A 25,317-nucleotide genomic window follows, 5' to 3' on the forward strand; every position below is an offset into this window, starting at 1 on the left:
ATGGGGCATCGTGCAGTAGGTGGAGAGATAGCCCAGATGCCCAGGAGAGGATTCTTGCAAAGTCTCGGCCATCGATTGATGCGGTCCGTTTCCTGGGTCTCGGGCGCGCACGATACGCTCCCCCTTGTTGCGCAGGATGCGCAAGTGCGTACGACACAAAATTATTCGCTGCCCTCAGAGTCTTTGACACAGCAGACACTACACCCATCGACCCAGGCGCGTGCAACGAGTCGTACACCGTTTGTCGCGACTGCATCGACCTTACCCGCCGTGCAACATACACCGAATCGAGCGGCACTGTTTGCGCGTGCGAACACGCCGCTCTCACTGCGAAGCCGTGGGCAGTTTACAGCTCTTCCAGGCAACGCGCCTGCCGGAGAAAAGAGCGAGCCGAGCCGAGATTTGTCTTGGGCGCAAACCCCGGGACGATCCAAGTGGGGTTCGCTGCACTTAGGTCCTACACAGACGCCTCTGCTTGCCAGCCATCCGTCCTTGCGTGAATTTGTGCCTGGAATGCTTCCTGAAACGAAGCAGGAGCGCGTACAAGTATCTCACTCCGCTTCGCACAGCTCCGTGCTTGGGAAGCGTGAGCAAGAGACGGAGCAAGAGATGGATGAAAATGTACCATCTCCAAGGAAGCGTCGGATGGTCTGGGATCCGGAAATGGGCTTTGTCGACGCCGAAGATTTAGAGGCACGCAAACCTGTCCTTCCGCCGCCGCAGAATGAGGCGGAGCGTATTTTGCGCGCGTTGGAGAGTATGCGAACGCCGCTGGGCGATGCACGTCGCGAGGGTATTATTCGGTCCCAGTCGCTCCCTTCGTGGAATGCGAGCTCGATTTCTGTGCCGCTGCCTTCGCCGTCGCGCGACGGGATATTGACGGCGTCAGCGTCGCGCTCTCCCTCCAGGAGTATTGCGCCTCATTCACGCTCTGTACAGCGCGTGCAAAAGCTGCGCCGCAACCACACGGGCTCGCGCCCGAGCATGCGTTCGAAGCTTAGAAACACGATTCAATTTGATGACATTGACGACGATGCCATGCACGAAGAAGAGGAAGTTGCAAGCAACTTGCTGGGAGACGTGCATGACGAGGAAATGAATGAAGCGGAGCTGGTATGTGAACAGCCAGCGCCCGAAGTGCCTGTGCGCCGCTCGCGACGTGTGGCGCAGAAGCCCGAGCCCGAGCCAGAGCCAGAGCCAGAGCCAGAGTCGGAGCCCGTGCTTGAGCCTGAAGTGCCTGTGCGCCGCTCGCGACGTGCGGCACCGAAACCGGCACAGCCGAAAGAGGAGCGCACGGCGCCCGAACCTAGGGAAGCTGCGGCGCCCAAACCTAGGGAAGCTGCGGCGCCCGAACCTAGGAAAGATGCGGCGCCGGTGCGAAAGCGCGACAACTTTCGTGTACACTCCGAAGACGATAGTCCTGAGCGCAAGCTCTCCGTGCTGCGCCAACATTCTGAAAAGCGCAGTCAACGCCATGTTCCATCCGGCCGGATCACGGCTTTTGACGACGACGACGTGGACGATATGCCCCAAGCCGAAGAATTGGATAAGATCAAGCTGCCAGCCATCTTTCCTTCGAATTTCTCGCTTGGCGCAAGTACAGCGCCGGCGCCGAAACTTGCACAGGATGCGCCAAAGACAACAGCGCCGACATTTTCATTTGTCAAGTCTGCAGAAAGCACGGGTGAATCGCTGTTGGACCGTATTGGCAAGGCTGCCGACCCGTCAGAGACCAAGCCGCCGACGTTTGGTGCACCGCCCGCAGCGTCAGGACAATCCTCCTTTTCGTTTGGCGCGAACCCTGCAGCGTCGGAACAGTCCTTCTTTTCGTTTGGTGCGAACCCTGCAGCGTCGGAACAGTCCTCCTTTTCGTTCGGTGCAAACCCTGCAGCACCAGGACAATCCTCCAACTTGTCCGGCGCAAAGTCCGGCGCATCGGAAGAGCCTACTGCGTCGAAGAAACCTGCTTCGTTTGGCGCAAAGCCCGACGCGTTGGAAAAGCCTGCCGCTTCGGGGCAGTCCTCTTTTTCGTTCGGAGCAAAGCCTGCCGAGGCTGCTGTCCCTGCTTTTTCGTTTGGCGCACAGCAATCGCAGCCAGCCATTTCGTTTGGCGCGGCAGCCAAAGCCCAGCCTGCGGAGAAGCCACCTTCCTTCTTTGCAGCTGCTTCTGAAGAACCAGCGCCTGCATCGCTAGACACAGAGAAGAAATCTGGCCCCCCACCCAACTTTTTCAGCAACCCCGCAGAGCCGACCTCCGCAGTCGTTCCTCCGCCATCGAAAGACAGCGCCGCACCATCATCCTTCTCGTTCGGCACAAAGAAAGATGCGCACGATACACGAGCAGAGAAACCTATCGGGGAATCAAAACCATTCCCCTTCTTTTCCTTTAGCAAACCAAGCGAGCCTGAAAAGCAAGCGCCCGCCCCGCCAGCGTTTTCGTTCAGCAAGCAAAACGAAGCGCCACAATTAGCCTCGCCCAGCCTTGAAAAGCCCGCTGCTGACCCCCCCAAAGCCGCGACACCAGCGCCAGCCTTTGGCACTGGCATGCCTGGAGACCCACAAAAAACAGAGCCTCCAAAGCTTGCGCCCTTTAGCTTTGCCAAGCCGGCCGAGGCGAAAAAGTCTGATGTGGCGCCTACACCGACCTTCTCTTTTGGGAAGCCCAGCGCAGCAGACAAACCTGCCATGTCCAGCTTTGGCGTGTCGAAGCCTGCCGACACAGACGAAACCTCTGCAACGCCCATGTTTCGCATGCCTCCTGCCGCAGAGGACAAGCCGGGCGGATTCGCTTTTGGACAGCCCCCTTCCCTGCCCAACGATACGAAACGTACCCTCGAGCCAGAGCCTGAGCAGGACAAGAAGCGCGGCAGGACAGACGAGCCGCATGCGCCCAAGCCATCTCTCGACGCAACCTTGAACCCTGCGGCAAAGCCCTTTGCCTTTGGCGCGCCGAGCACAGAGCAGCCCAAAAGTACTGCGCCGTTTACCGGCTTTTCGTTTGGCACAAGCGCCAAGCCAGCGCAGAGTGCCGCGGGCCCAGCACCCTCTTCGTTCGGCGCCAAGCCACAAGAACCGTCCGCGCCCCTGTTCGCATTCGGCGCCAAGCCAGCCGCGTCCGAATCGCAGCCCACTGCGCCGCATGCCTTCGGTGCGCCTGCCTCCACGAGTTTCTCCTTTAGCAAGCCGGAGGCCAAGCCGAGCTTTGGCACGGCGAGCAGCACTCCGTCGACTGGATCGCCTGCACCGACGTTTGCCTTTGGCGCACCAACAAATCAGCCCGCGACGCCGACATTTGCAAGCCCTTCGTTCGGCGCGCCGTCTGCGAATGCGCCGGAACCAACGCCTGCGTTTACATTCGGCGCGCCTGCGCCTCCTGCGCCGTCCACGACTACATTTCCGTTCGGTGCGCCGCAGCCCGCAACAAACAACCTCTTTCAGTTCGGGGCCAACGCCCCTGCGCCAAACCCCGCCCCGTTTGCTTTTGGCGAAGCAACTGCGCCCGGTTCTCCAGCGCCCGGCTCGCCAGCGCCCAGCACCGCCTTTTCTTTTGGCACTCCCAGCCAAGGCGCTCCTGCACCGCCAGCTTTTGGCACGCCAGAAGGCGGGCCGAATTTGTTCAACATGGGCGCGTCGCCCGCACCTGCTGGCCGGCAAATCAAGCCATTGCGTCAGCCACGGAGACGATAGGCACTCATTACATAATTTACACTAGCTACTTGTCCTTGATCCATTCCGTGCTCTTGAATTCCGCGAGGAGCGCGTTGAGGTGCTCTGCTGCCGGGCCATTGCCCGAGGAATTCGTCGAGTCCAGCGTGCCGCGATGGGACTTTGTCCCTCGCTCGACGCCTGGCAAAGGCACACTCGGCAGCGGTTTTGGCGGGTCGCGTGTGCCCGACGGGATGCATCGCGAAAGACCGCTGGGCTTGGCCAAGGGAGGCGTCGCACTGGCTGCATCGCTCCCAGGCGCCGTCACAATGCCGAGCTCGGCGGCGGCGCGCATGCTCGGCAGCGTCAAGTGGATGGGCCCGACAGACGGCGCTTGGCTAAGCGAGTCGCACTCTGCCGTGGCCTTGTGTAGCGGCGTTTTGTACGCGTCGCGGTCTTCCGGCCCATCCACCACGCTCGGCGCAGGCAGTTGCGGCGAATCGACGGCATGCTCGTGCGCCTCTTTTGGCGTGGTAAATGCATATTGGTCCGAGACTGAGCGCGACGGTCGACTGCGCCATGCCAGTGCTTTCGCGGCAAGGTTGGTGCTCGCTTTCGACATGCTCGCAGCAGCGTCGCTGCTTTGAAATGCTTCCGTGTACTTGCGCAAGAACGACGCGCCGCTCCCGATCGGTGACATGGGCGACGAAGGATCGGGCGGAGGAGGAGGAAAGCTTGCGGCGCGGAGCGGCGGTGTGTGCAGCGACTTTTGCACGGTGGCAGCGAGTCGCTCTTGGAGCGGCGTGCCTCGGCTAGCGCGGCATGCTGGCTTTTGGGGCGCACGCCGCGCTACAGCATCGCGAGGGAGTGTCGCCTGGGTATGTTGCGCTGCCGCATGCTGCTGGATTCCTTGCGCCACGCCAAGGATCGTGCGGACGTTGTTTTCGGGGTACGACTGCAAGAGCTGCATAATCCGCTGGAACGTGTCCAAAGGCGGATGCTCGTCGCGCGGCGAGTCGTAGCTGCCTGGAAATGACGGCATGGACAGGCGGTCCGTGCTCGGCACTGCGGCTTGGTACAGCTGGCCGCGAATGTGCAAGAGCATTGCGCAGCCCACGTCCAGTAACATGGCAATCTTACCGTGCCTATCGGTCTGGCCCTGTACCGTTTCGGCAAAAAGCACGTCCCAGAGAAGCATGACGCCGTCCAGAGAAAATTCCGTCGCGTACACACACGCGAGCCAGCGCAAAGAGTAGTACGGAAGGCGCGGATCGAGCCCATGCTCGTCTAGAAAGTCGGCCAGTCTGGAATCCAGCATGTGCAATCGCTCGCTGAAGCTGAAGAGGGCATGTGCCATGCCATTATTACGCAGTTGCGGCGACGCTGGCGATGCGTCGGTGAGTTGGCGCATCGCGGCAAACGTAGACGCATCCGAGTGCCCAAAGTCGTACAGCTCGCGCAGCTCACCCATGAGCAGGGAGAAGCACCAAAACGCGTCGGCTTCTGCATAGCAAGTCTTGCCGATGCCAAGCAGCTCTGCATCTTGGGCGGGTGTATCCAGGATTTGCAAGTCGCGCGTACGGAACGCGGCGCGGAGGAAAACGTGCAGTACTTCGTTCATGCCTTGGATATAGCCCACACTCGGGTTCAGTACCGCGTATAAATACAGAATACGGAACATGGAATGCCACTGCCGGTCAACGTAGCGCAGCGGCGCGTTGCTGTCTGCACGAATCCGCGGGCGATCGCGCTCGGCACAGTTGGCATACTCTGCGTTGACGGATTCAAGGCGCTCCAACACTGCATGCCGTGTCCCAGCATCAGGAGTGCCCAAGGTTTCCAGCGGCCAAAGCACCGGCGCGTCGTAAAAGTCGGCATCCACGTCGGAGCAGCGCACTAGGTCTTTGTATATCTGATTCAATATGTTGCCCGTGGGTGCGGCAGTGTGCGCCTCAGAAGAAAAGTCCGTCATGAACCGCTGATGTGAGCTTCTCGAGTGTACAAACCAGATATTCTGCACGGCGCTTCTCCACAGTCTCCTGCCACGTACGCTTCGCGGGCGAGAGATATCCGAGCAAGACTTTCCACGTTTGTGTCCGCACCCACGCAGGAAAAAAGTCTATCTCCCACGTCCGACACGCCTTGCGCAGAACAGATAAAGACACAGTCTCATCGTCGTGCGAAGGATACAAAGCAAGTGGGAGTAGCCGCAGCGTATGCGCCGATTGGGACTGCATCTTGGCTGGAGCGCAACACGGAACGTGCGAGTTGGGTTTGTGCACGTGACAAAAACAGCGTGCGGGCGCACGCTCTCTTGCGGCGCGGCCATGTTGACGAAATCGCGACCTAGCAAGAAGGACGAGGAGCCGTCGAGTGACGAAGACATTGATGGCGCCGATAACAAAAGTGAGAAGACTCCGTACGCATTGCAGAGGCCGGCGAATACGGCGTTGCGTCAACAGCGGTTAAAAGCCTGGCATCCGTTGCTTACACACAACACTGTGCTGCCGTTGCTGGCTATTTTCGGCGTCTTGTTTGCAATCCTCGGCGGTGTGATGTACTGGTCTGTGCTGCTTGTGAACGAGCTTACGATCGACTACACGGACTGCAAAAATCTTGCACCAGGGCAGTTTTCACCCGTGCCGTCCGACAAGTACAACTACCGCTTCCATTCTTTGGACTCGTCGAGGTTTGAGCCGCCGGTGTACAGGTCCGAGCCGAATACTGCCATGGTGGGCCAAAACCCACCGGCATATATATGCACCGTGCAGCTCAGCATACCAAATGAGCTCTCAGGCGGTGTGTTTTTGTACTACAAGCTCACGAACTATTATCAAAACCACCGGCGGTATATTAAGAATATCGATTATGACCAGATGCTCAGCAAGCCTCGCTCCCCGAAGGATCTTCAGGATAACCAATGCAAGCCACTGGGCCGCGATCCGGACAGCGGAAAGAGCATTTATCCCTGCGGCCTCATCGCCAATAGTGTCTTTAACGACACCTTTTCTTCCCCACAACTGCTCGAAACGAATGGGCAGCGCACAGAATACGCAATGGTCGACAGAAACATTGTCTGGCACGATGAAGCGAAGCATTACAAGACGCCGGACTACAATGTATCCGACATCGTCCCACCGCCGTTTTGGCGTGGTGCCAAAGGGCCGTTTGGGTACGGAGACACGTACGAGGAGGGCAAAATATTTGATCCGACGCAAAACGAGCACTTTCAAGTATGGATGCGCACCGCATCATTTCCCACGTTCCGCAAACTTTATCAACGCAACGACGACCTGCCGATGGCGCCGGGCCGTTACGAAATCGTGATTGGAGATAATTACCCTGTATCCATGTTTGATGGCACCAAGTCGTTTGTGATTAGCACCTCGGGTTGGGTCGGTGGCCGGAACTTGGAGCTAGGGACCATGCACATTGCCGTCGCTGCATTGTGCATTTTATGTGTCCTACTTCTGGCCATCGTCCAGCTTGTGAATCCGCGCAGACCCGGGGATGTGCGGTTCCTGAGCTGGAACCATCCGTCCAAATAGACGCGTAGGGTGTACAGATGCTGACTAAGTAGTCGCGACGAGCAACGTGCCTTGAACGGCCATGACGGCACGCGCTACGCCAGAAACGGCGCCGCCTGCGCTGCAGATCGTGCCGCTGAACCCACCGCCCGTATTTTCTCATGTGTGCCCCCATATTTTTCGAAGCGCAGATCCTGGCGTTTTGCCTGACGCGTTTGTTTTCTTAGAGACGCTGCATTTGCGGAGCATTGTATTGCTGTCTATCGAGTACCCGTCGAAAGCAATGAAAGCGTTTGCCGCAAAAAACCATGTCCAGATGCACCATTTCGGCATAGAGCGACGGTGGCCAACGCCGAATCTCACCGGCACGGTCTATGCACAACAGCCGATGCCCAAGACCAGCAATTTGTTCTTATCCGTGCACGAGATGAATTCGTTCAGTGTGCTGGAGTCGATTGTAAAGGACGCATTGCAGCTGCTGCTGGATGTGCGAAACCACCCAGTGTTGGTGACAGATACGTACGTTTACGGCGCGCTAACCCCAGTGCCGGTATTTTTGAGACAGGGACGCTGATCGGATGCTTGCGCAAGATGCAAGGGTGGAACTTTGCGAGTATCTTGCTAGAATACCGCGGGTTTGCCGGCCCATTATCGCGTGGCGCCAATGAACGCTTCATCGAGACGTTTGATACGGATTTAGTCACGCTACCGCCCACCGAGTTCATCCCCGACTGGCTCCTACCGCCGCAGCAATTCTTTGTAGACGACGTGGAACGCAGCGATGCGTCGAGCACGACCGACTCGGTGCCCAGTGTATAATTGTTTCTTTCATTAGTGTAACGTAACTATTTTCTGCGGTGCAGAATGAAAGCTACTGGAACTTTGAAAAGTACGAAGCAACCTTAGGAGTGCGGTACGTGTCAGGAAGCGCTTCCAGGTTGGGGAGGTGGCTGTCATTGTGGAGCACAAAGAAACGCGGCTTCCACGTCTGGCCGCTCTCCTCGCGATGACGCGTCGATTGGCGCTGCGCATCTTCAATCTGGGTCTTGGCATCCGTCGCCATATGCATATCCCGTTGCCTGATACCTTCGGTCACTTGCATCCAGAGGCGCCTGGACTCGAACGGCTCTTGTTGATCGAGCGGAAGCACCTCTTTTTGTGCGTTGGTTGCGTTGTGGGCATCAAAGAGAATCTTGCTCTCTCCCGTTTGCGAATCCTTGTATTCCATGGCGCCGCTCCACTTTCCAGACAAGTCGCCGATGGTCTTGCTGCCGTGCATAACTTTGCCGCTGATTGCATTGTAGGTGCCGGTAAAGTAGCCTTTCACTTTAAATTCCACATCGCAGTGCACGTTATTAGTCTTGTTTTCAATCATACTGGAGTCGCCCAATTCGAGCACCATCTTACCAAACATGATGCCGCGTGCATACATATTCGGCATACTAATCAGGTACTCTCCGTCGTGCGGCTGGTCCAAAAGAACAACGTGGCTATGGCCACCCATAAGCGTAGCAGCAGAATTGCCCAAAAACTTGCTCTTGGGTCGCAGCTCGCCGTAGATGAGGACATTGTTTTCTTCCGAGACAAAGTAGTACGCGCTAATCGGCGGATGGTGCGACACTTGCTCGGCAACGTAGTAGCCTTTGGTACCATTCGAGTAGGTGTAGGTGCAGCGGAAAAATTCTCCCAGAACTGGGTTGTACGGCTTCTTTACGCCCTTTGGCTTGATGTGCCATCCGGACAGGTAGTAGCCCAGCACCGCAACAAAACGCTCCTCGGGCGTAGCCAAAGCACCGGCGCCAAAGAGCATATCGGGATGGCTTAAAAAGTCAGTGATGCGTTCCAGCATACTACGCGGCTCCAAGACAAAGGTGGGCAGCGTCACCTTGCTCAGGTCCATGCCGATGCGCAGCTGACTTATAAGGCTCAGCAAAATATTGCCAGACTCCTCATCAAGCTCCTCCGTATCGTTCGCATTCGCGCCTTCTGGCGGATGGTCGTCTTTCCCAGGCTTCGCATGGCCGGGAAGGCCTGTCTTGTTCACAGCAGAACTAACGTGATCCAATAATCCCATACTTGGTGGAGCGATGGAGACGACTTCTGTGCATGGGCGCACGGGATTGAATTCGCTGGCGTCTTCGCCCTGATGATTACTAATTTATGCATGCGGCTGCACATACGAAAACTACTTTTTTTCGCCGACTGCAGATGTGTTGGCGCCCGTAGCGGGCTCCGGAGAAGGATGCAGGTCGCTTAGCCGAGCACGTTTCGGCGCGCTTGGGTTGTGTGGATCAAGACCATGCTTTCCTAAGCTCCAACGCGACGTATCCGGTTCATTCTCGTGCGCAGAATTGGATGCATATGTAGCGGCGCCCGCCAAGCCCATCAGCGCACTAGCAGCGCCTTCGTCGTAGTCTTCGTCGACCTCGCGGATAGAAGCATCACGGTTCGGGGAGTGCGTGGAATGCGGGGCGTGTCGGGAGCGGTCGTGCTGAGGCTCGTCTTGCTCTGCACGCCCGTTCCTTGCTCGCGCATTTTCATAGTCCTGCTCGTTACCATAATGATAGGAAGCGTGTGCATCAGATGGATTTTTGTGGTCCGGTTTTGGGCTGCGCACAGAGGTGTAAGGGCGGCCGCTAGTGTAGCCTGCGCCATGGTGCACACCGTAACGCATGCTGCGCTCTGTTTCGTAGGATGGCAAGGCAGGACGTCCGACGCCCCTGCCACCACGAGCATGACTGCCGTTGCTCATCTGCTCGCTCTCTGGGCCGTGGTGGTATTGACGATCCCATTCGTAAGGAGCGGCATTGGTGTGATACCGACTCGATGCGGGCGCAGGATGTACTGCATCGTTGCGGTAGTCGTTGTAGGTTGCCGCGTAGGACGGAAGTGCAGGCGAGTCGGTTTCCTTGTCCCTGTTGCGCACAGGATAGCGAATCTCGGGTGGAATGACGTCGGATCTGGGGTGTGGCCCGTGCGTTGTCTCAGCGGGCATTTCGTCGCGGCGCGTGTAGCTTTTGTCTCGCGATTCGCCTACACTGACGTCCATATCGTCCGCAACACTTCCGGCGCCGGTGCCTGGCGTCGAGCGACCCACGGTGCCGGCAGTGAGGTAGGCCGAAGCGGGAATGTCCGTGGGCAACGGCACGCTTGGCAAAGGCTTTCCTAAACTGTCGGCACTCCGCAAGAGCTGCACTCGTTTTTGCACACTCGCATTGTCGGGGTCCAGCTCTAGGACGCGGCAATAGGCGTCGATTGCATCCGCAACTTGGTTGTTGCACGACTCGTACAAAATGCCCAGGTTGTACCAAATTTCGGGGATGTACGGATTGAGCCGGATCGAGCGCGAATAGGCGCCGAGCGCGTCATGGTACTGGCTGATGAGGAAATAGAGAATACCAATCGAGCACCACAGCACGGGGTTCTTCCCGTCACGATACACTGCCTGCTGGTAGGTCTCGTATGCCTTGTTGTACTCCTCTGCAGTCATATACGCGCGTCCGAGCAAGTACCATGTCTTGGGGTTGTTTGAATCGGCGTCCAGACTTTGCGACAAAAGCTGCACAGCCATGTCCTGGTCCATGAAACCGCTTTGCGCTTGCATGTACAGCGCGCCAAGCTGTTGCAAGACCTTGGCATGATTGGCATTCTCGGAAAGCACTCGGTCGTATGCCTCTTTTGCGAGCTGGAACTCGCCCTGTTGTTCGTACACATGGCCGATTTGGAACCAAATGTCGGTCTCCGTGAGTGGCTTCGGCGGATTTTTCAAAATGTAGCGGAAGCACTCAAGGCTCGACTCAAATTGGCCCTGCTGTTTGTAAATGATTCCGAGACGGAAGTAAATCTCGTTTGCTTTTTCGTAGTCTGGAGTTAGGGTCGAGCGTCGGTACGTACTTGGATCCATCCGGACAACATTCATAAACGTTTCTTCTGCATGCTCAAGGTTCCCGTACCTGTCGTACAAAATACCAATACCGTACCAAAGCTTGGGTTCGTTAGGGTTCGGCAAATAGTATAGCGCTTGGTGGTAGGCGGTATACGCTTTTTGCAGGTCATCCATCATCAGGTAGCAATGGCCCATTGCGCCCCACACTTCGCCATTGTCTGGTGTAATGTTGATCACACGCAGAAAACATTCCACAGCAAGATCAAAGTGATCAAGAGAGCGATAAATGCTCGCCATAGCACTGAGCGCAGGGACGGAATACGGTTTGTACACAAGCGCAGAATCATACGCAGATAGTGCTCGCGGGTAATCCTCCATAGATTCTGCAAGCGCACCGATCGAAAGCCATGTCTGTTCATTGGCCAAACCCAGCTTTGCAACGATCGGCGGGAGGTTTTCCATGGAAGAATTGACCAGACCTCCGTCCATCACTTCTGGAGCCACACCAGGAACCAAGCGCGGCGAGTGTGGCAACGGTTCTGTCGGAAAAGGCGAACGAGAACGAAGGGCTGGAATTGGTGCGGGTACAGGCTCACCATTGGTCACAGGTCGGGCGGAGTATACACCTAGGCCTCTTCCTGGTGGGGAATTCACATGTTGGGGCGGTGCACTACCAAGCTCGATAGACACCATGTGCCCAAATACTCCTCCCCTTGTAAAAGAGTACTAATAGCGTGATGCCGGTAAAAATATATAGACAACGCTAAAGCAAACTCGCGTTTCTTTCAGTCCGCCGGCAATTGCCAAGCACTGTCGTGACCGTTCCAAATCTACGGGAGTTTCAGCACGTGGCATATGCACGTCGACTCATTTCATTTTGCAAATATGCACATTTATGTCCGCAGCCACCGCGCCAGGCACAGGGTAAAGCGATTGGCCAAATTCGCTTACGAGCCACGCGCAGCCAATTTGCCGCCTCGCATGTCGTCAGAGATGGTGAGACCGACCATGGCTTCTCCAAGATCAGTGGACACCTCTGCAAGCTTGGCAGGATCGTTGTAATGCGCAACGGCTTGCACAATGGCCTTGGCACGCGCCGCCTGATTATGGCCCTTAAAGATACCGGAGCCGACAAATACACCGTCGCTGCCCAACTGCATCATAAGCGCAGCGTCCGCTGGGGTTGCAAGACCGCCCGCAGCAAAGTTGACCACAGGAAGGCGTTTCAGGCGAGCGGTTTCCTTCAATAAATGGAAGGGAGCCTGAATCTCGCGCGCGTACGCGTACAGTTCGTCGTCGCTCATACTTGCGGCGCGTCGAATCTGCGCCTGCACCGTGCGTTGATGGCGCACGGCTTCGACAACGTTTCCAGTGCCAGCCTCTCCTTTTGTACGGATCATGGCAGCACCCTCGCTAATGCGGCGCAGCGCCTCGCCGAGATTGCGGCAGCCACAGACAAACGGCACCTTGAAATTGTGCTTATTAATATGGTGCTCATCGTCCGCGGGAGTAAGCACCTCGCTCTCATCAATGTAGTCCACGTTCACAGCTTGGAGAACCTGAGCCTCGACAAAGTGGCCGATACGACACTTGGCCATCACTGGGATAGTGACAGAGTCAATGATCTCCTGGATCATCTTGGGATCGGACATACGCGCAACACCACCTTGAACGCGAATGTCGGCAGGGACACGCTCAAGCGCCATCACGGCACAAGCACCTGCCTCTTCAGCAATGCGCGCCTGCTCCGCATTAACGACGTCCATAATCACGCCACCTTTCAGCATCTGTGCCAAGCCGCTCTTCACACCAAACGTGCCGAGACTTCCGGTCGGCTCACCCTTTGATCCACGCATAGCACTACGGGGTATGCTGGCAGATCTATCACCACCTGCACTACCAGGTATAATTTTCAGGTTATCAGTAGACATGACAAAGATGGACAATCCGAGTCACCTGTGTGGGGACAACCTTCGGCAAATGTATCACGTGATTTTGCTTATAGCATCCAACCGGGAAACGCCGGGCAGCTGCTGACGGAAGCTTTTGGTTAGAATTGCTCCCGCAGTCGTTGGGTATTCTTGCTTACACACACACAGTCCGGCGTTTCCATCCGCAATTGTTTCGTCGCGATGCCAGTACACAAAATTTGTCGTAACCTTGTGTCGCGTAAGGTCACAAACCTTCAGTAAGTATATAAAGCTGTTATTTTATCGATGCTTACACTGCCAGGTCCTCTGGAGTGAGGACGTTTGCTTACGGCGGGCCATACGTTCCGGGCATCAATCTGAAGGCTGTAGCGTCGGCGGATCCTCACGATGAGCACTCCCACGGCCCCCGCGCAGACTTGAATGCCGCCCCACGCTGGACGAGCCGTTCTGTTGTGCGTGGCAACACTCTGTTTTCCACCACTAGGGTAAATGGTACGTGCGAAAATAAGCGCCAAAATACTGACACTGCTAGTCGAGCCCGCGGGTGTGCGTGTTATGCCTGTGCGCAACTTTTCTTCATCTACACGCGCATTGGATGCCCCTGACTTTAACGCTTACCGCGTGAAGAACACGGACGTAAACCGCGCCTTTTCCTACTTTATGGTAGGAACTTTTGGCGCCATCGCTGCTTCCAGCGCGCGCTCCACCGTTACCAACTTCCTTTCATCTATGAGTGCTTCTAGCGACGTTTTGGCGCTTGCGAAGGTTGAGGTTGATATGGGCAATATTCCTCTGGGCAAGAACGCCATCATCAAATGGCGTGGTAAGCCGATTTTTGTCCGTCACCGCACCGAAGACGAGATCAAGGAGGCTGAGAGCGTTGATGTTGCGAAACTGCGTGATCCCCAGGAGGACGCGGATCGTGTGAAGCGTGCTGAGTGGCTTGTAATGGTTGGTGTATGCACTCACCTTGGCTGTGTGCCGATTGGTGAGGCTGGTGAATACGATGGCTGGTTCTGTCCCTGTCACGGTAGCCATTACGACATTAGCGGCCGTATCCGCAAAGGTCCAGGTACGTTGTGGTACTACAATCAGATCTCTAACGCGCTAGCCCCTTTGAACCTCGAGGTCCCTGAGTACGATTTCAACGATGGTGAGAACAAGGTACGTTTGCTACATGCTTTTTAGAACGATATTAACATCTCTTCTATAGATCGTCATCGGTTAGTAGCCTGCGTTCGATGCAAACTATTTTACCCTTCTTTGCCCGCACGCCGCGCCGTCCTCGTTTTAGCACGTTGGTCAGCCCTTCTATGGTTGGCTAAAATTCACTAGACAAACCCGGCAGATTAGCAAGCAACTATTGCCCCTATGCTGGATGATACAGATGGACCGTGCGCAATGCTAGCAGAGCAACTATATGAAGAGCTCATGGTGTTCTATTTGCTCCTCTTCACCTTGGGCTTCTCATCGTCTTCACTCTCGTCTCCACTGCCCTCGCCGCGCTCAAGGCGCTTATTACGGTCCTCTTTTGCAGCGTTGGATTCGAGCGTGTCCCAATCCTCGCCCTCTTCACTCTCCTCGCCTTCTTCGGAGCCTTCGCCGCTGTCGGCGTCCGAGGCGCCAAAGTCAGACTCGCTTTCGGAATATTCGGTAGATTCCTGGTCATCTTCGACCAAGTCAGAACCAAACTCCGAGGCCGTCTCGCTGTCTTCCGCATCACTCGCATCACTCGCATCGCCCTGGAGAAAGCTCCAGCCGCCTTCCTCAAAGAATGCAAAGGGGTCGTCATTGATCGTTTTCATAATCGCGCCCCAGTTCAGGTTCACGGCACCTTCGGTGACGGCAACGTCAACAGAATCTAGCCATTGCTTCACGTCGTCCAACGACGAAGTGGGAATGCTGCTAACATGCAATGGCGCACGCGAAAAATCGCTGAACACAAATACCAAGTCGAAGGAGGAGAGACCGTACTGGACACGCTCGAGATGCACGATCTCGATTTCCGATAGGGTCACGACCAAAAATGGCGGGTCGGTCAGTTGCACGAGGCAATCTGTCGTAGGCTGTAGCAGTACACTGGCACGTGAGGGAACACCGTTGAAGCCAAGATCGCGGTAAGGGATGTCCACTTGGAGCCGGCCTTCGGAGGCGTCCGCAATACGCTGGGAAAAGTGTTTGAATTCCTTGTTGAGCTGATGGCGCATGCGGCGTTCTTCTTGCTCTAATTCAATCTCGTCTTCGTCTCCCGCGCGATAGCGGCGCTTACGGTTTCCGGTCTCGTCAAACTGTACCTCTGAGGCTTCGCGGTAAAACTGAATATCCTTGGTTTTCCGCTTGCCAATCATGACTGGCGCTTTCAGGTGAAAGTGGATTAGGACAATCAACTCACCATCGCACGGTTGATAAAATAGGTGCTTGACATTGCTAAACGGAATATCGATCCGCTGGTCGGGACGCAGTGGCGATGCAAAGCGCACACCGTTTTGATGAATTGTTAGACCGCCAGGAACGCGTTTACCCTCGAGTGCGGGGCGCGGGAACACTTCTGGCAGCGTCAAAGGGCGTGCCTTGTTCAGAACAAGCTGATCTTGCTCGACAATGTCGGCTAGCTCCTTGCGGTCCGCCTCACGCTTCGACGCCACACGTCGCATCTCGGTGATTTCATTGAACAATGCATCCATATGCCGTGCATCCGTGGAGCGATAGCTTACGTTGCGAATAAACGTTGCGTCCGGAGTGTCGAAAGGGACATTATCCTTCTTACCAGAGAGCTGGCCCGGCGTGACAAAGTTGATGCGCAAATACGTGTAGTCGCCTTCATCTGACTTGCTCACATTCTTCACCGTTTTAATATGGAACGGCACAGCGTACGCGCTGATCGGCAAAATAATCGACTGCGCGCGAAGATCGACCATAATGCGCAAATCGTCCACTTTTGCGGGTAGCATACTTTCGCGGCGGTAACTCTCGTACTTTTTAAAACCCTGCTCGTCATCGTTGTTCACCGCCGCGTCGCCACGCTTAAAACGCGCAAGCCCTTCGTCCTGCTTCTGCTTCACAAGCTCGCGTTGATGCTCCTTCAACTTGAAAGCTACAGATTCATCCATGCCAGAGGTGCGCGCGCGACTGCGCAACATCCTTCCCCCTGGGCGCTTCGACGGACTCGTGACCATGCTGCGAAACCTTGTACAGACGAGCACAACGCGTCGCGCCCGCGCTGAAAGCCGCGCCCATAGTCACGTGTTGATCTGCACGACCCTGGCACGACGCGGCGCATTGCCCATTGCGCTATGCGTTCCAGCTTTAAGAAGGAACATACGTTTGGCAGGTACAGGCAGCGCGCCATTAATTACAGAGCAGCGCAGAGGGGAAGCGGAGCGGATCCGCCAAAAATACCCCGACCGCGTGCCGGTCATCTGCGAGAAAGCGAGCAAGACAGACATTCCCATCATTGATAAAAAGAAGTATCTGGTGCCTTCGGTGCGTGTGTGCGCGCCTGCTGACAATAGGATTTGACAGTGGGTCAGTTTGTGTATGTGATTCGCAAGCGTATAAAACTGGTGCCGGAAAAGGCTATTTTCATTTTTGTCGGCGACGTGCTGCCGGCGACAGGTGCATACATGAATGCAATTTACGAGCAACATAAAGACGAAGACGGGTTTCTTTACGTGACGTACGTGTGCACTGCGACATGCTGACATCAGGTATTCGGGCGAAAATACATTGTATGTGGGCTGTAGACACACTGACATGCAGCGGGCTATGACCTGCTGTGCGTTATTTTCGTTGCGCTAGTACCTAGCGCCTGTTGCGCCATCATATGTTATAGTCTTGTAGCGCCGTGTAGCATAGCATACGAATGTTGTGTCGCTGTGGGGCGATAGTGGATCAATGGAGGTGCGTCGCGGGAATGCAGAGATGCAGATTCCAATCAGTTTTTTGCGCTGCGCCAACCCCACCTTGTGCGTCGGTGCGGAGGATAGCCTCGTAAAGGCTTCGTAAAGGCCATTGTGTCGCAGAGTGGGAGAGGATAATATCAATTGGCATTATTGTGGTGCTGCCAGTCCCGCCACAATACGAGACTTTTTCACACCGACAAGACTGCCCAACCGACGCTGTCTTGTCTCGGCTGCGTTGCAAGCCACACGCAAAAAAGGTGTGTACGAAGCAAAGCGCAAAGAGCAAGCGCTAACCAGCAGTGTTCGTTGCTGGCAAAAATGTCCCATGAGTCAGACATGTCCTCCGCTGATGTACCAGTGGCGGACGACCAACAACCTACCAACCATACCCCGCCAAAGGCAACTGCTGAGCCTATACCTATTAAAGAACGAGCCAGGGATGAGTTGGGAAGCGCTACCTTTTCTCGACAAAGAAGAAAGTCGACCACGTCTGACTCGCCCTTGTCAGTGTCATCGTCGCCGCGACGCATAAAGCGATCATCCCCTGCAGTGGACGAAGCGCCCTTTCCGTTGTCAAGCAGCCCCGAAGTTTCTGGCCATACCCCTGGAACGCACTCCATTTTGCGCAGGGTGCCTTCTGGCAGCAAAAGCGGCGCTCTTTCTTTTAGTGCATCGGATTCTGCGCGAATTTCTTCGCCGCTTTCCGACGCGAGTCAGGACAATATACACGAAGCCAGCAAGACTGTTCCGCTACCCCACGGTCCCGATACGGTAAACTCGGTATGGGTTGACTCGCCCCAAAACTCACATGCACTTTTTTCGCCAGGGGCTGATATGGAAGCCATGAACCGGCTGAGTCCCTCTGTGACTGGTGCAGGAAGCGACTCCTACTTTACAGACAAGGTCAACCTTGGCTTTCCACGCCTCTCGGCTCTTTCGCTGAGTGGATCACCGCCTCCGCGGTCTCCGAGTGGCTCTGACAGCGAGTCAATGTCTCCCTACGAATTGGCCAACGCGTCTCCTGAAAGTCCGCCGAAAGTCCGAAGCAACATTGCTCTTCCTCCACGCTCAGGCTACTCGCTCAGCGATGACTCGGACAATCCGCGCTCCGAAGGCGACGGATCCAATTCCGGCGTGAGCTCTTCCGGCTCAGAAAACGAGCAGGAAACCGCACAGGACGAAGAAGAGGAGGACGAGGATGCAATGTCTCATTTACAGCGCTGGCGAATGCGACAAGCCTCGGCGGCGTGTGCAATGAGCGATAAGAACGGAGAGCGTGGCAATGCGTTTGGCGGCCCAGCGTACGAGTCCCGTCAGTTCTTCCGAGACGACGACGACGATGACACGAGTAACGATGCAGATGCAGAGGACGAAGATAAAGAAACGAAGCCCCAACAAAACGTGCCAGCTGAGGACGAGCTCGACGATGTGCCGATGGACGTCTCTGCGTCGGGCCAAGCTGCGGCGCTGACCGATACCACCGCCGCTGCGTCAGACCCGGAGCTGGAGGACGGTCTTAGCAGCCTCGAGCGCATTTTCCTTTTTGCAAAAAGTGACATGGCCTACCACCGCGTGCTTATCTCGCGATGCCTTGCAGACTGGATCAAGGAAGTGGACTTGACAGATGCCGTCGAATATGTTATACCATTACTCAATGGGCTTGCCACGGACGAAATTGAAGTAAGCGCCGTTTTTGCTCCTGAGCTCGGTCGCCTAATGTGGTTCTTTTTCCGCAACTGCCCCATTGCGGAGCTGGCCACGGAACAAAACGGGTCGGATATGAGTAATACGGAGGACGAAATCATGCCGCGTCCTCGCATCCCTGTAAGCATCTTTAGCCCCTTGCTTTGCACCCTGCTCCTCAACCCAAACAGCGCCGTATCTGGTGCAACGCAAGCCTCGATTGTGGAATACTTTTTGCGGAGCAAGCACTGCAACGATGCTGTAGACGAAGAGCCCGGCGAGGGGCACACTAAAGATGCAGATCTTGTCGTCCAGGGCGTCGCGCGCGAAAACAAACTTGTGCCGCTCGCACCGTACGACTTTGACTGCACCGCGCGCGAGCTTGTTTTGAGCGAATTGTTTGAAAATGTGGCCATTGCCATCTCACGATTCGATGGCTGCCCACGGAAAGACGGCGAAGATTTATGGGCTCCGAAGAAGCTAGGAGCGCAACTCACAAGCCGCTCGCGATACGACGAAGAGTCGGCGATGGGGCGCATGATGTCTGTCAATCTGCTCGCTGCCATTGCCGTGGAAGGCGGATTTTCTGCAGAACGGCTAGCCGTGCGTGTTGTACCCGAGATTACAAGCCGGCCGCAGGACCCAGCGTTCTTTGTGCGCAAAGAAGTTGCTGCCGCCATCGGTATCCTCGGCAAAGCACTCGTGTCCGTGCTGCCGAAAAACAGCGAGTCAGGCGAGTTTGACTACCGCACAACAGACGCACCAAAACTGCTGCTTGCTGCTGCCAACCGCGTCTTGTTGGACCATGTCTGGCAGGTGCGCCAAGCCGCGTGCTATTCTTTGCCGGGCGTTTTTGCAACACAACCCGCTGGCCCTCGCCGCCGAGGGGATCTGGTCATTTGTATGCGCGCACTGCACCAAGACGTATCGCCCAACGTTCAGCTCGCCGCATTCGAAATGATTGGTGAGATTATTTATCTTTTCCACAACGACGAAGAGGGCGTGCCGCCCGAGTTGGTGCGCCTCTTTTTGGGCCAGCGCATGGTAGACCCCACGCCGCAGGAAAAGGAAAGTGGCGATGCAGATGCTTGTTCATCCTTGTCGCCACTTGCAGAGAAGCTTCGCTGCGAGTCGGAAGAGCCAGGCAATTTGCTGTGCAACCCTGACAGGTCGTTGATCGTTGCGTTTAACTTCCCTGCCGTTGTGCTTACCATGACATCGCAACGTTGGGACGAGCTCCGGGAACTCTACCTCCAGCTTACGCACCACGTCTACGAAAATGTGCGCAATTCACTGGCCGCATCGCTGCATGAAATTGCGAAATTAATTGGCACGCAGGCGGCAGAACGCGATTTGGTGCCGGTTGTGGAGCAATTTATCCGCGATCCCTGCGCAGAAGTGACGGCGACGCTGCTAGAGCACATCGACGAGTTTTGGTATGTCCTTTCCCCTGAGTGTGTCAAGAACCAGCTGCAGCAGCTGCCAATGTTGTGGCTTTCGCAATTATCGCGCGATTGGCGCCTGCGCGAAACCATTGCGCGGCACATTACATCGATAGCACCTTCGCTCCTGCTCACCGACGAAGACGGCTGCCTCGTCACGCTGCTTTTGCTTGCGCTCAACGATCCCATTTACGCGGTGCGTGATATTGGCGTGCAGGCTGTGCATGTGACGTACACCACCTTTCGCGCGCACGATGAAGCCGTTGCGGACGGCTTTTTGAGCATGCTCGGCGATCTCGTGGAAGCGTCGGCCTATCGCCAACGCGTCACATTTCTCTACGTCGTGCGCGCGTTGGTGCAGCAAGGAATTGCGGCTGATCGCTTCGAGGCGCTACTCTTGAAACATTTGGTCTGCCTTGGTACCGATTCTGTACGCGATGTTCGCATTGCGCTTGCGCGAACTGTGCGCCAAGTTTGGTATGCCAAGGATCTATACCCAACGGATGCGCAGCGGTCGGACCAGCTGAAGCAGCTGGCCGCGACGCTAGCAAGAGATCAATGCCACGACGTCAGCGAGCCCGTGTCCGACTTGCTGAACAATGAAGAACGCTCGCACTTTACCCAGTCCATCGCGCAGCCGTCGCCCGCTCCGCGAAAATTGGAGCTCGGTCCTGCGCGTCCCCTGCTTGATTCGACAGTCATCCCATGGCGCGAAGTAGAAACCCAGGAAGAACTTCCAGCGTCAGAGAATGCGTCCGCTCAAATGTCTTTTGAGATGGAAGAAGATGTACCATAGCCCATAGCTTGCTCAGCGAAACCCAACCCTCCTAGTGTAAATCCGCAATTGCTCCAGTATTTCCTCCTTTGGCGAGCACGGCCCTTGCTTATTGATGTGCAGCGCACGATGCAGCATGAGGATACTTGGTTAGCAAATGCGCATAGTGTACGCCCACGCACGGCGCGTCTGCGCCATGCAACATTTAGCAGGACCGCGTCGGACGATGTCAACGTACCCGAAGATGCGTCGTCCGTCAAACACAGCATCGGCGCGGAGGAGGAATCGGACGAGGAAGGTCTCTTTGCGTTCCTGCCGCCGAGCATCAACCGCAGCGCACCTGCCATGACAAAGAAGCAGGAGGAACTGATGCTGCACTCAAGAGACATGTCTTTCGACATACCCCGCGATGAAGTGGATGCGTTAGACGACGAGCTCAGCATGTTAGGGGGAGTCTACCAAGGCTATTTTCCGCCTTCTTCAAGCGACCCAAGTATGCACAAGAGACAACCGATGAGTACGGGACATGGTCCTGTTTCGCGTGTAGACTCGCTTTGGGCAGGTTCGCTCCGCGAAAAAAAAAGCTGTCGCGACGAAACGAACGATTGGGGTTTTGGGAGTTTAAAGCGCTCTGCTTCGGCGATGCATCCTTCCGATGCGCCATCCAGCGTAAGGTCCTACGACCTTCACTCGCGCGAGAACGATTTACCAGATTATGGCCTCGATCCGCTCCAGTCTTTTCCCCTAGGCAGAAAAGAGGGGGATGGATACTATGACATCCCTATGAATCCCATGAGCGATAACCGGCAACCTGGGTGGGGCGACGGAGGAATTGGAACTGAATACATTGATCCGGACGAGGACTCGCCGTACGCAGAAGTATGCGCGTCCGTATCCAACATCGACGACCCATCGATGCCGGTCTCGACGATACGAATGTGGGTAATTTCACTCATATTATCTGTCCTGGGCGCTGCGATCAATACCTTTCTTTCCTTCCGAAATCCGTCGCCCATGCTCTCTCCTATTATCCTCCAACTTGCGGCATACTTTCTCGGGAAATTGGCCGCATTTGCACTGCCTATCCGTGTATTCCAGTTGCCCAAGTTTTTGGGCGGCTACCCTTTCTCGCTCAATCCCGGTGCATTCAACATCAAGGAGCACGCATTGATCTCCATCATGACTAATATCACCATCACGCAAGCATACGCATTAAACTTTTTGACCGTGAGCGAGCTCCCTGCATTTTATGGGTTTTCCGAGCCCACATCGGTAGAGTTTGTCTTTTCGATGGCGAGTCAGGTCATTGGCTTTGGCTTTTCGGGCTATCTCCAGAAGTTTTTGGTCGAGCCTGCCTCGATGCTGTGGCCGCAAAACCTGCTGATCTGTACCATTCTTAATACGCTGCACGCCGAGGAAGACCGCACGGACAGCAGCATTCCACGCGTTCGCTGGTTCATTTACGTGCTTGTCGGTGCGTTGGTATGGGACTTTGTGCCTAGTTTCCTTTTCAGCGCGCTCACATGCGTCTGTTGGGTGTGTTGGATTGCCAAAGACAATATTGTCGCCAACATCGCAACGGGAGCCAACGGGCTGGGCTTTACCAGTTTTACCCTAGACTGGTCGCAAGTGGCGTACATTGGGTCGCCGATGGTCACGCCGTTCTGGGCAGAAGCCAATCTTTTTGCTGGCTTTGCCGTGTTTATCTGGTGCATTGCTCCCGCTTTTTACTTTTTAAATTTGTGGGGCGTGGCGTACCTCCCCTTTAATGCTGGGCAAGTCTTTGATCGCTTTGGGCAATTGTACGAGCCAATGCGTGTGATCGACGCAGACAAGCTCAAATTTAACGAGCAAAAGTACGAGCAGTACTCGCCGCTGTTCCTTCCCGCCACCTTTATCCTCTCCTATTTCTGTGGCTTCGCAAACATGGTCTCGGTGCTTGTGCATGCGGCCTTGAACCACGGCAACGATATCCTCCGCGCGGTGGGCATTCGCCGAAAAGAACCAGATGATATCCATGCCAAGCTCATGCGTCGGTACCGAACCGTGCCGCGATGGTGGTACAATTGGACCATCATCATTTGCTTTATTCTTATTCTGGTCATGGCAGACGAAGCTGGGCACCATGTGAATGCCGGTGTATTTGTCGTTGCGCTGCTCATCTCTGCCTTATATGCGCTTCCCACGGGCTACATTTTTGCGCTCACCGGGCAAATGATCGGCACAAATATTGTCGCCGATCTGCTGGGCGGTGTCATTCTGAACGGCGAGCCGCGCGCCTTTTTGCTGTTCAAGACGCTGGCAGTACAGACGCTTGTGAGTGCGCTCACATTTACGTCGGATTTGAAGCTGGGGCACTATATGAAGATCCCGCCCCGGCTCGTGTTTCTGGTGCAATTGATCGGCACTCTTGCGGCGACCTGCGCCCAAGTTGGCGTCAAGAAACTGCTCACCACCACAGTGCCAGACCTGTGCGAGATGAAACAAAAGGCCAGTTTGACGTGTCTTCCATTGCGCGTATTTTTTACCTCGTCCTTGATTTGGGGCGTGATCAGTCCTGCGAACCTCTTCCGAAACCCTGTGTTCCAATTCTTTTTGTACGCTTTGTGGATTGGACTGGTCGCGCCGGTGATTGTTTGGCTGGCAAAGCTGCGGTACCCTAATTCGATTGTACGCTGGGTCAGCATTCCATTGTGCTTGATGGCTGCCACTGCTGTCCCATCGGCAAGCAGCTTAAACTTTACCGCGTACATTGTTGTGGCCTTCATTTTCCAGTACTACATGCGCCGCTATCGTTTCCGCTGGTGGTCCAAGTACAACTTTGTCACTGCGAATGCACTGGATGCGGGTACGATTATTGGCGAGCTGTTCATCTTTTTTGCCTTGCAGCTCCCCTACAACGACAGCTTAATGCCGCAATGGTGGGGCAACACCGTGTCGTACAACAACGCAGATGCGCAGCGTTTGCCCCTCAAACAGGCCCACCCAGGGGGCATTTCCGATGGTATTCTACAGATGTAAATACGCGATTGTCTTTGATACGCTATCATGAACTAGGTTGTGATGAAGAGAAACATATCTACAAATTCAGCATTCTAGCGTGAGCAGAGCGGGTGTACGAACCAATTCGTAGTCCTTGTTTGGCGATGATAAACTTGACGCCCAAGCGTTCCTTTGCTTCCAGCTCCGCAAGCTCTCTCTCGATAATTTCCGGCAAAGGAATGGGAAGGGCGTGCGAGCAATTATTGCACACATCGACCGGCTTCCCCATCTCCTTCGGCATGTTTTCGGGCATGCCCACATTTACAGTAGAGGGCAATACGCACGGCAAATGCATCGCCTTGATGTGCGTAATGACACAGGTGAGGTCAGCGAGCGACTGATCCAGCTCGTGTGTACGCGTTGGGTGCGCTGCATTCCTCGCTTGGCATACACACATGGCAAGTGACCGCAGCTCTGCGTACAGATGCAACGGCGTGAGGTGTCCAAAAAGCAGGCTATCGGGCAGCTGGGAGTCAAAACTGCATTCAATAAACATGGTCGTCATCTTTTTCGCCGCGACGCGCGGCGCAATTTTTTCCCACAGCATCTTGTTTAGGTGCATTCCGCCAATAGAGTCTGGCTCGACATCGCCGAGGAACTGTGTGAGCGAGATATTGCAACGTACGAGAACGTCGCGGTCCAAGCGACAGTTAGTGAGCATGAATGCGGTGGAGACGCAGTGGGCTATGGGCCCCAAGCTGCATGCGTCTGGGACGGGCATGTCGAACTGCGAGTGTGCATCGGCCCCCTCTTCCAAGATCGACATGCCGTGACTGATTGCGTACGGCACCACTGAAATTCCGGGATGTAATAGCAACGGTATCCCAACGTCCATGCTACGGTCAGTCGCAATGTGCACGTACGGGCGCAAATGATAAAAAGCCAACGGATCACTGGCGTTATAGGAAGCGAGACGTGGCCAGATACGCCCATTGAACACGCCCAGTAATGAGTCGAGCGTATCCTTAAATCCGTAGATGGATCGCTGGGAGCGCTGGGAGGCCGAGGCAAGAATCAGGCCGAGGGTGTGGTCCAAGTGCCCGTGTGAAATCAGTACCTGGGATACCCAAGCGTTGAGCATCTCTGCGCGGCTTTCTGCGGAGATGCCCGGCGGAAAAGGTGCATCGGCGAATGCAGTGTTGTCCGGATCCTCGAGGATGCGTACAAGTGCGCCGAGCCATGATCCCCCCTCGACCAGAGTCGCCCCCTTGTCCCAGGGCTGATCTCCCGGCTTCATGATGTAGCCCGAGCAGTTGGTTTCCAGAGGACCACCGCTTACACCGAGGCATACAAAAGTAAACGCGGGTGCTTGTGGCGCGTCCGCCATCCTGTCGGACAAAGCGGAAGCGCGCGTCCGCGATGCTATGGCGCCTTCGCCCATTGAATACAGTCCGCCTTCCTGTTCAGCAAGCCACGATCGGCGCCGGCGCACATCCATCACCGCCGCTTGCATGGCCGCTGATTGGCTGCGCCACACGGCCCAA

The 25,317-nt window shown here is 55.7% G+C and overlaps 11 protein-coding genes across 11 annotated transcripts; 5 read left to right on the forward strand and 6 right to left on the reverse strand.

Moving 5' to 3' along the window:
* Positions 1-78: 78 nt before the first annotated feature.
* On the forward strand, positions 79-3,687 carry MVES1_000661 (uncharacterized protein; the record flags this gene model as incomplete). The annotated part of the gene is made up of 2 exons (XM_056205517.1): positions 79-148; positions 179-3,687. The coding sequence occupies 2 exons, from the start codon at positions 79-81 to the stop codon at positions 3,685-3,687; spliced, it is 3,579 nt and encodes a 1,192-aa protein (XP_056061492.1).
* Positions 3,688-3,712: 25 nt separating this feature from the next.
* On the reverse strand, positions 3,713-5,882 carry MVES1_000662 (uncharacterized protein; the record flags this gene model as incomplete). Its single annotated transcript, XM_056205518.1, has 2 exons — positions 3,713-5,623; positions 5,652-5,882. The coding sequence occupies 2 exons, from the start codon at positions 5,880-5,882 to the stop codon at positions 3,713-3,715; spliced, it is 2,142 nt and encodes a 713-aa protein (XP_056061493.1).
* A 90-nt stretch (positions 5,883-5,972) lies between these two features.
* On the forward strand, positions 5,973-7,193 carry MVES1_000663 (uncharacterized protein; the record flags this gene model as incomplete). Its single annotated transcript, XM_056205519.1, has 1 exon — positions 5,973-7,193. The coding sequence occupies one exon, from the start codon at positions 5,973-5,975 to the stop codon at positions 7,191-7,193; it is 1,221 nt and encodes a 406-aa protein (XP_056061494.1).
* Positions 7,194-7,254: 61 nt separating this feature from the next.
* MVES1_000664 (protein-tyrosine-phosphatase) lies at positions 7,255-7,991 on the forward strand (the record flags this gene model as incomplete). Its single annotated transcript, XM_056205520.1, has 2 exons — positions 7,255-7,691; positions 7,718-7,991. 2 exons carry the CDS (start codon positions 7,255-7,257, stop codon positions 7,989-7,991), a joined length of 711 nt encoding a protein of 236 aa, XP_056061495.1.
* A 52-nt stretch (positions 7,992-8,043) lies between these two features.
* Positions 8,044-9,246, reverse strand: MVES1_000665 (uncharacterized protein; the record flags this gene model as incomplete). Its single annotated transcript, XM_056205521.1, has 1 exon — positions 8,044-9,246. The coding sequence occupies one exon, from the start codon at positions 9,244-9,246 to the stop codon at positions 8,044-8,046; it is 1,203 nt and encodes a 400-aa protein (XP_056061496.1).
* Positions 9,247-9,357: 111 nt separating this feature from the next.
* On the reverse strand, positions 9,358-11,520 carry SSN6 (glucose repression mediator protein; the record flags this gene model as incomplete). The annotated part of the gene is made up of 2 exons (XM_056205522.1): positions 9,358-11,036; positions 11,067-11,520. 2 exons carry the CDS (start codon positions 11,518-11,520, stop codon positions 9,358-9,360), a joined length of 2,133 nt encoding a protein of 710 aa, XP_056061497.1.
* Positions 11,521-12,005: 485 nt separating this feature from the next.
* PDX1_1 (pyridoxal 5'-phosphate synthase (glutamine hydrolyzing)) lies at positions 12,006-12,914 on the reverse strand (the record flags this gene model as incomplete). The annotated part of the gene is made up of 1 exon (XM_056205523.1): positions 12,006-12,914. The coding sequence occupies one exon, from the start codon at positions 12,912-12,914 to the stop codon at positions 12,006-12,008; it is 909 nt and encodes a 302-aa protein (XP_056061498.1).
* Positions 12,915-14,428: 1,514 nt separating this feature from the next.
* SPT16 (Xaa-Pro aminopeptidase) lies at positions 14,429-16,165 on the reverse strand (the record flags this gene model as incomplete). The annotated part of the gene is made up of 1 exon (XM_056205524.1): positions 14,429-16,165. The coding sequence occupies one exon, from the start codon at positions 16,163-16,165 to the stop codon at positions 14,429-14,431; it is 1,737 nt and encodes a 578-aa protein (XP_056061499.1).
* A 1,508-nt stretch (positions 16,166-17,673) lies between these two features.
* On the forward strand, positions 17,674-20,812 carry MVES1_000669 (uncharacterized protein; the record flags this gene model as incomplete). The annotated part of the gene is made up of 2 exons (XM_056205525.1): positions 17,674-17,677; positions 17,718-20,812. 2 exons carry the CDS (start codon positions 17,674-17,676, stop codon positions 20,810-20,812), a joined length of 3,099 nt encoding a protein of 1,032 aa, XP_056061500.1.
* Positions 20,813-20,920: 108 nt separating this feature from the next.
* Positions 20,921-23,812, forward strand: MVES1_000670 (uncharacterized protein; the record flags this gene model as incomplete). The annotated part of the gene is made up of 1 exon (XM_056205526.1): positions 20,921-23,812. The coding sequence occupies one exon, from the start codon at positions 20,921-20,923 to the stop codon at positions 23,810-23,812; it is 2,892 nt and encodes a 963-aa protein (XP_056061501.1).
* A 58-nt stretch (positions 23,813-23,870) lies between these two features.
* Positions 23,871-25,160, reverse strand: PDE1 (3',5'-cyclic-nucleotide phosphodiesterase; the record flags this gene model as incomplete). Its single annotated transcript, XM_056205527.1, has 1 exon — positions 23,871-25,160. One exon carries the CDS (start codon positions 25,158-25,160, stop codon positions 23,871-23,873), a length of 1,290 nt encoding a protein of 429 aa, XP_056061502.1.
* Positions 25,161-25,317: the final 157 nt, after the last annotated feature.

This window comes from Malassezia vespertilionis, chromosome 1 (assembly GCF_029542925.1).
Source record: "Malassezia vespertilionis chromosome 1, complete sequence".
In the NCBI taxonomy this organism is placed as follows: Eukaryota; Fungi; Basidiomycota; class Malasseziomycetes; order Malasseziales; family Malasseziaceae; genus Malassezia; species Malassezia vespertilionis.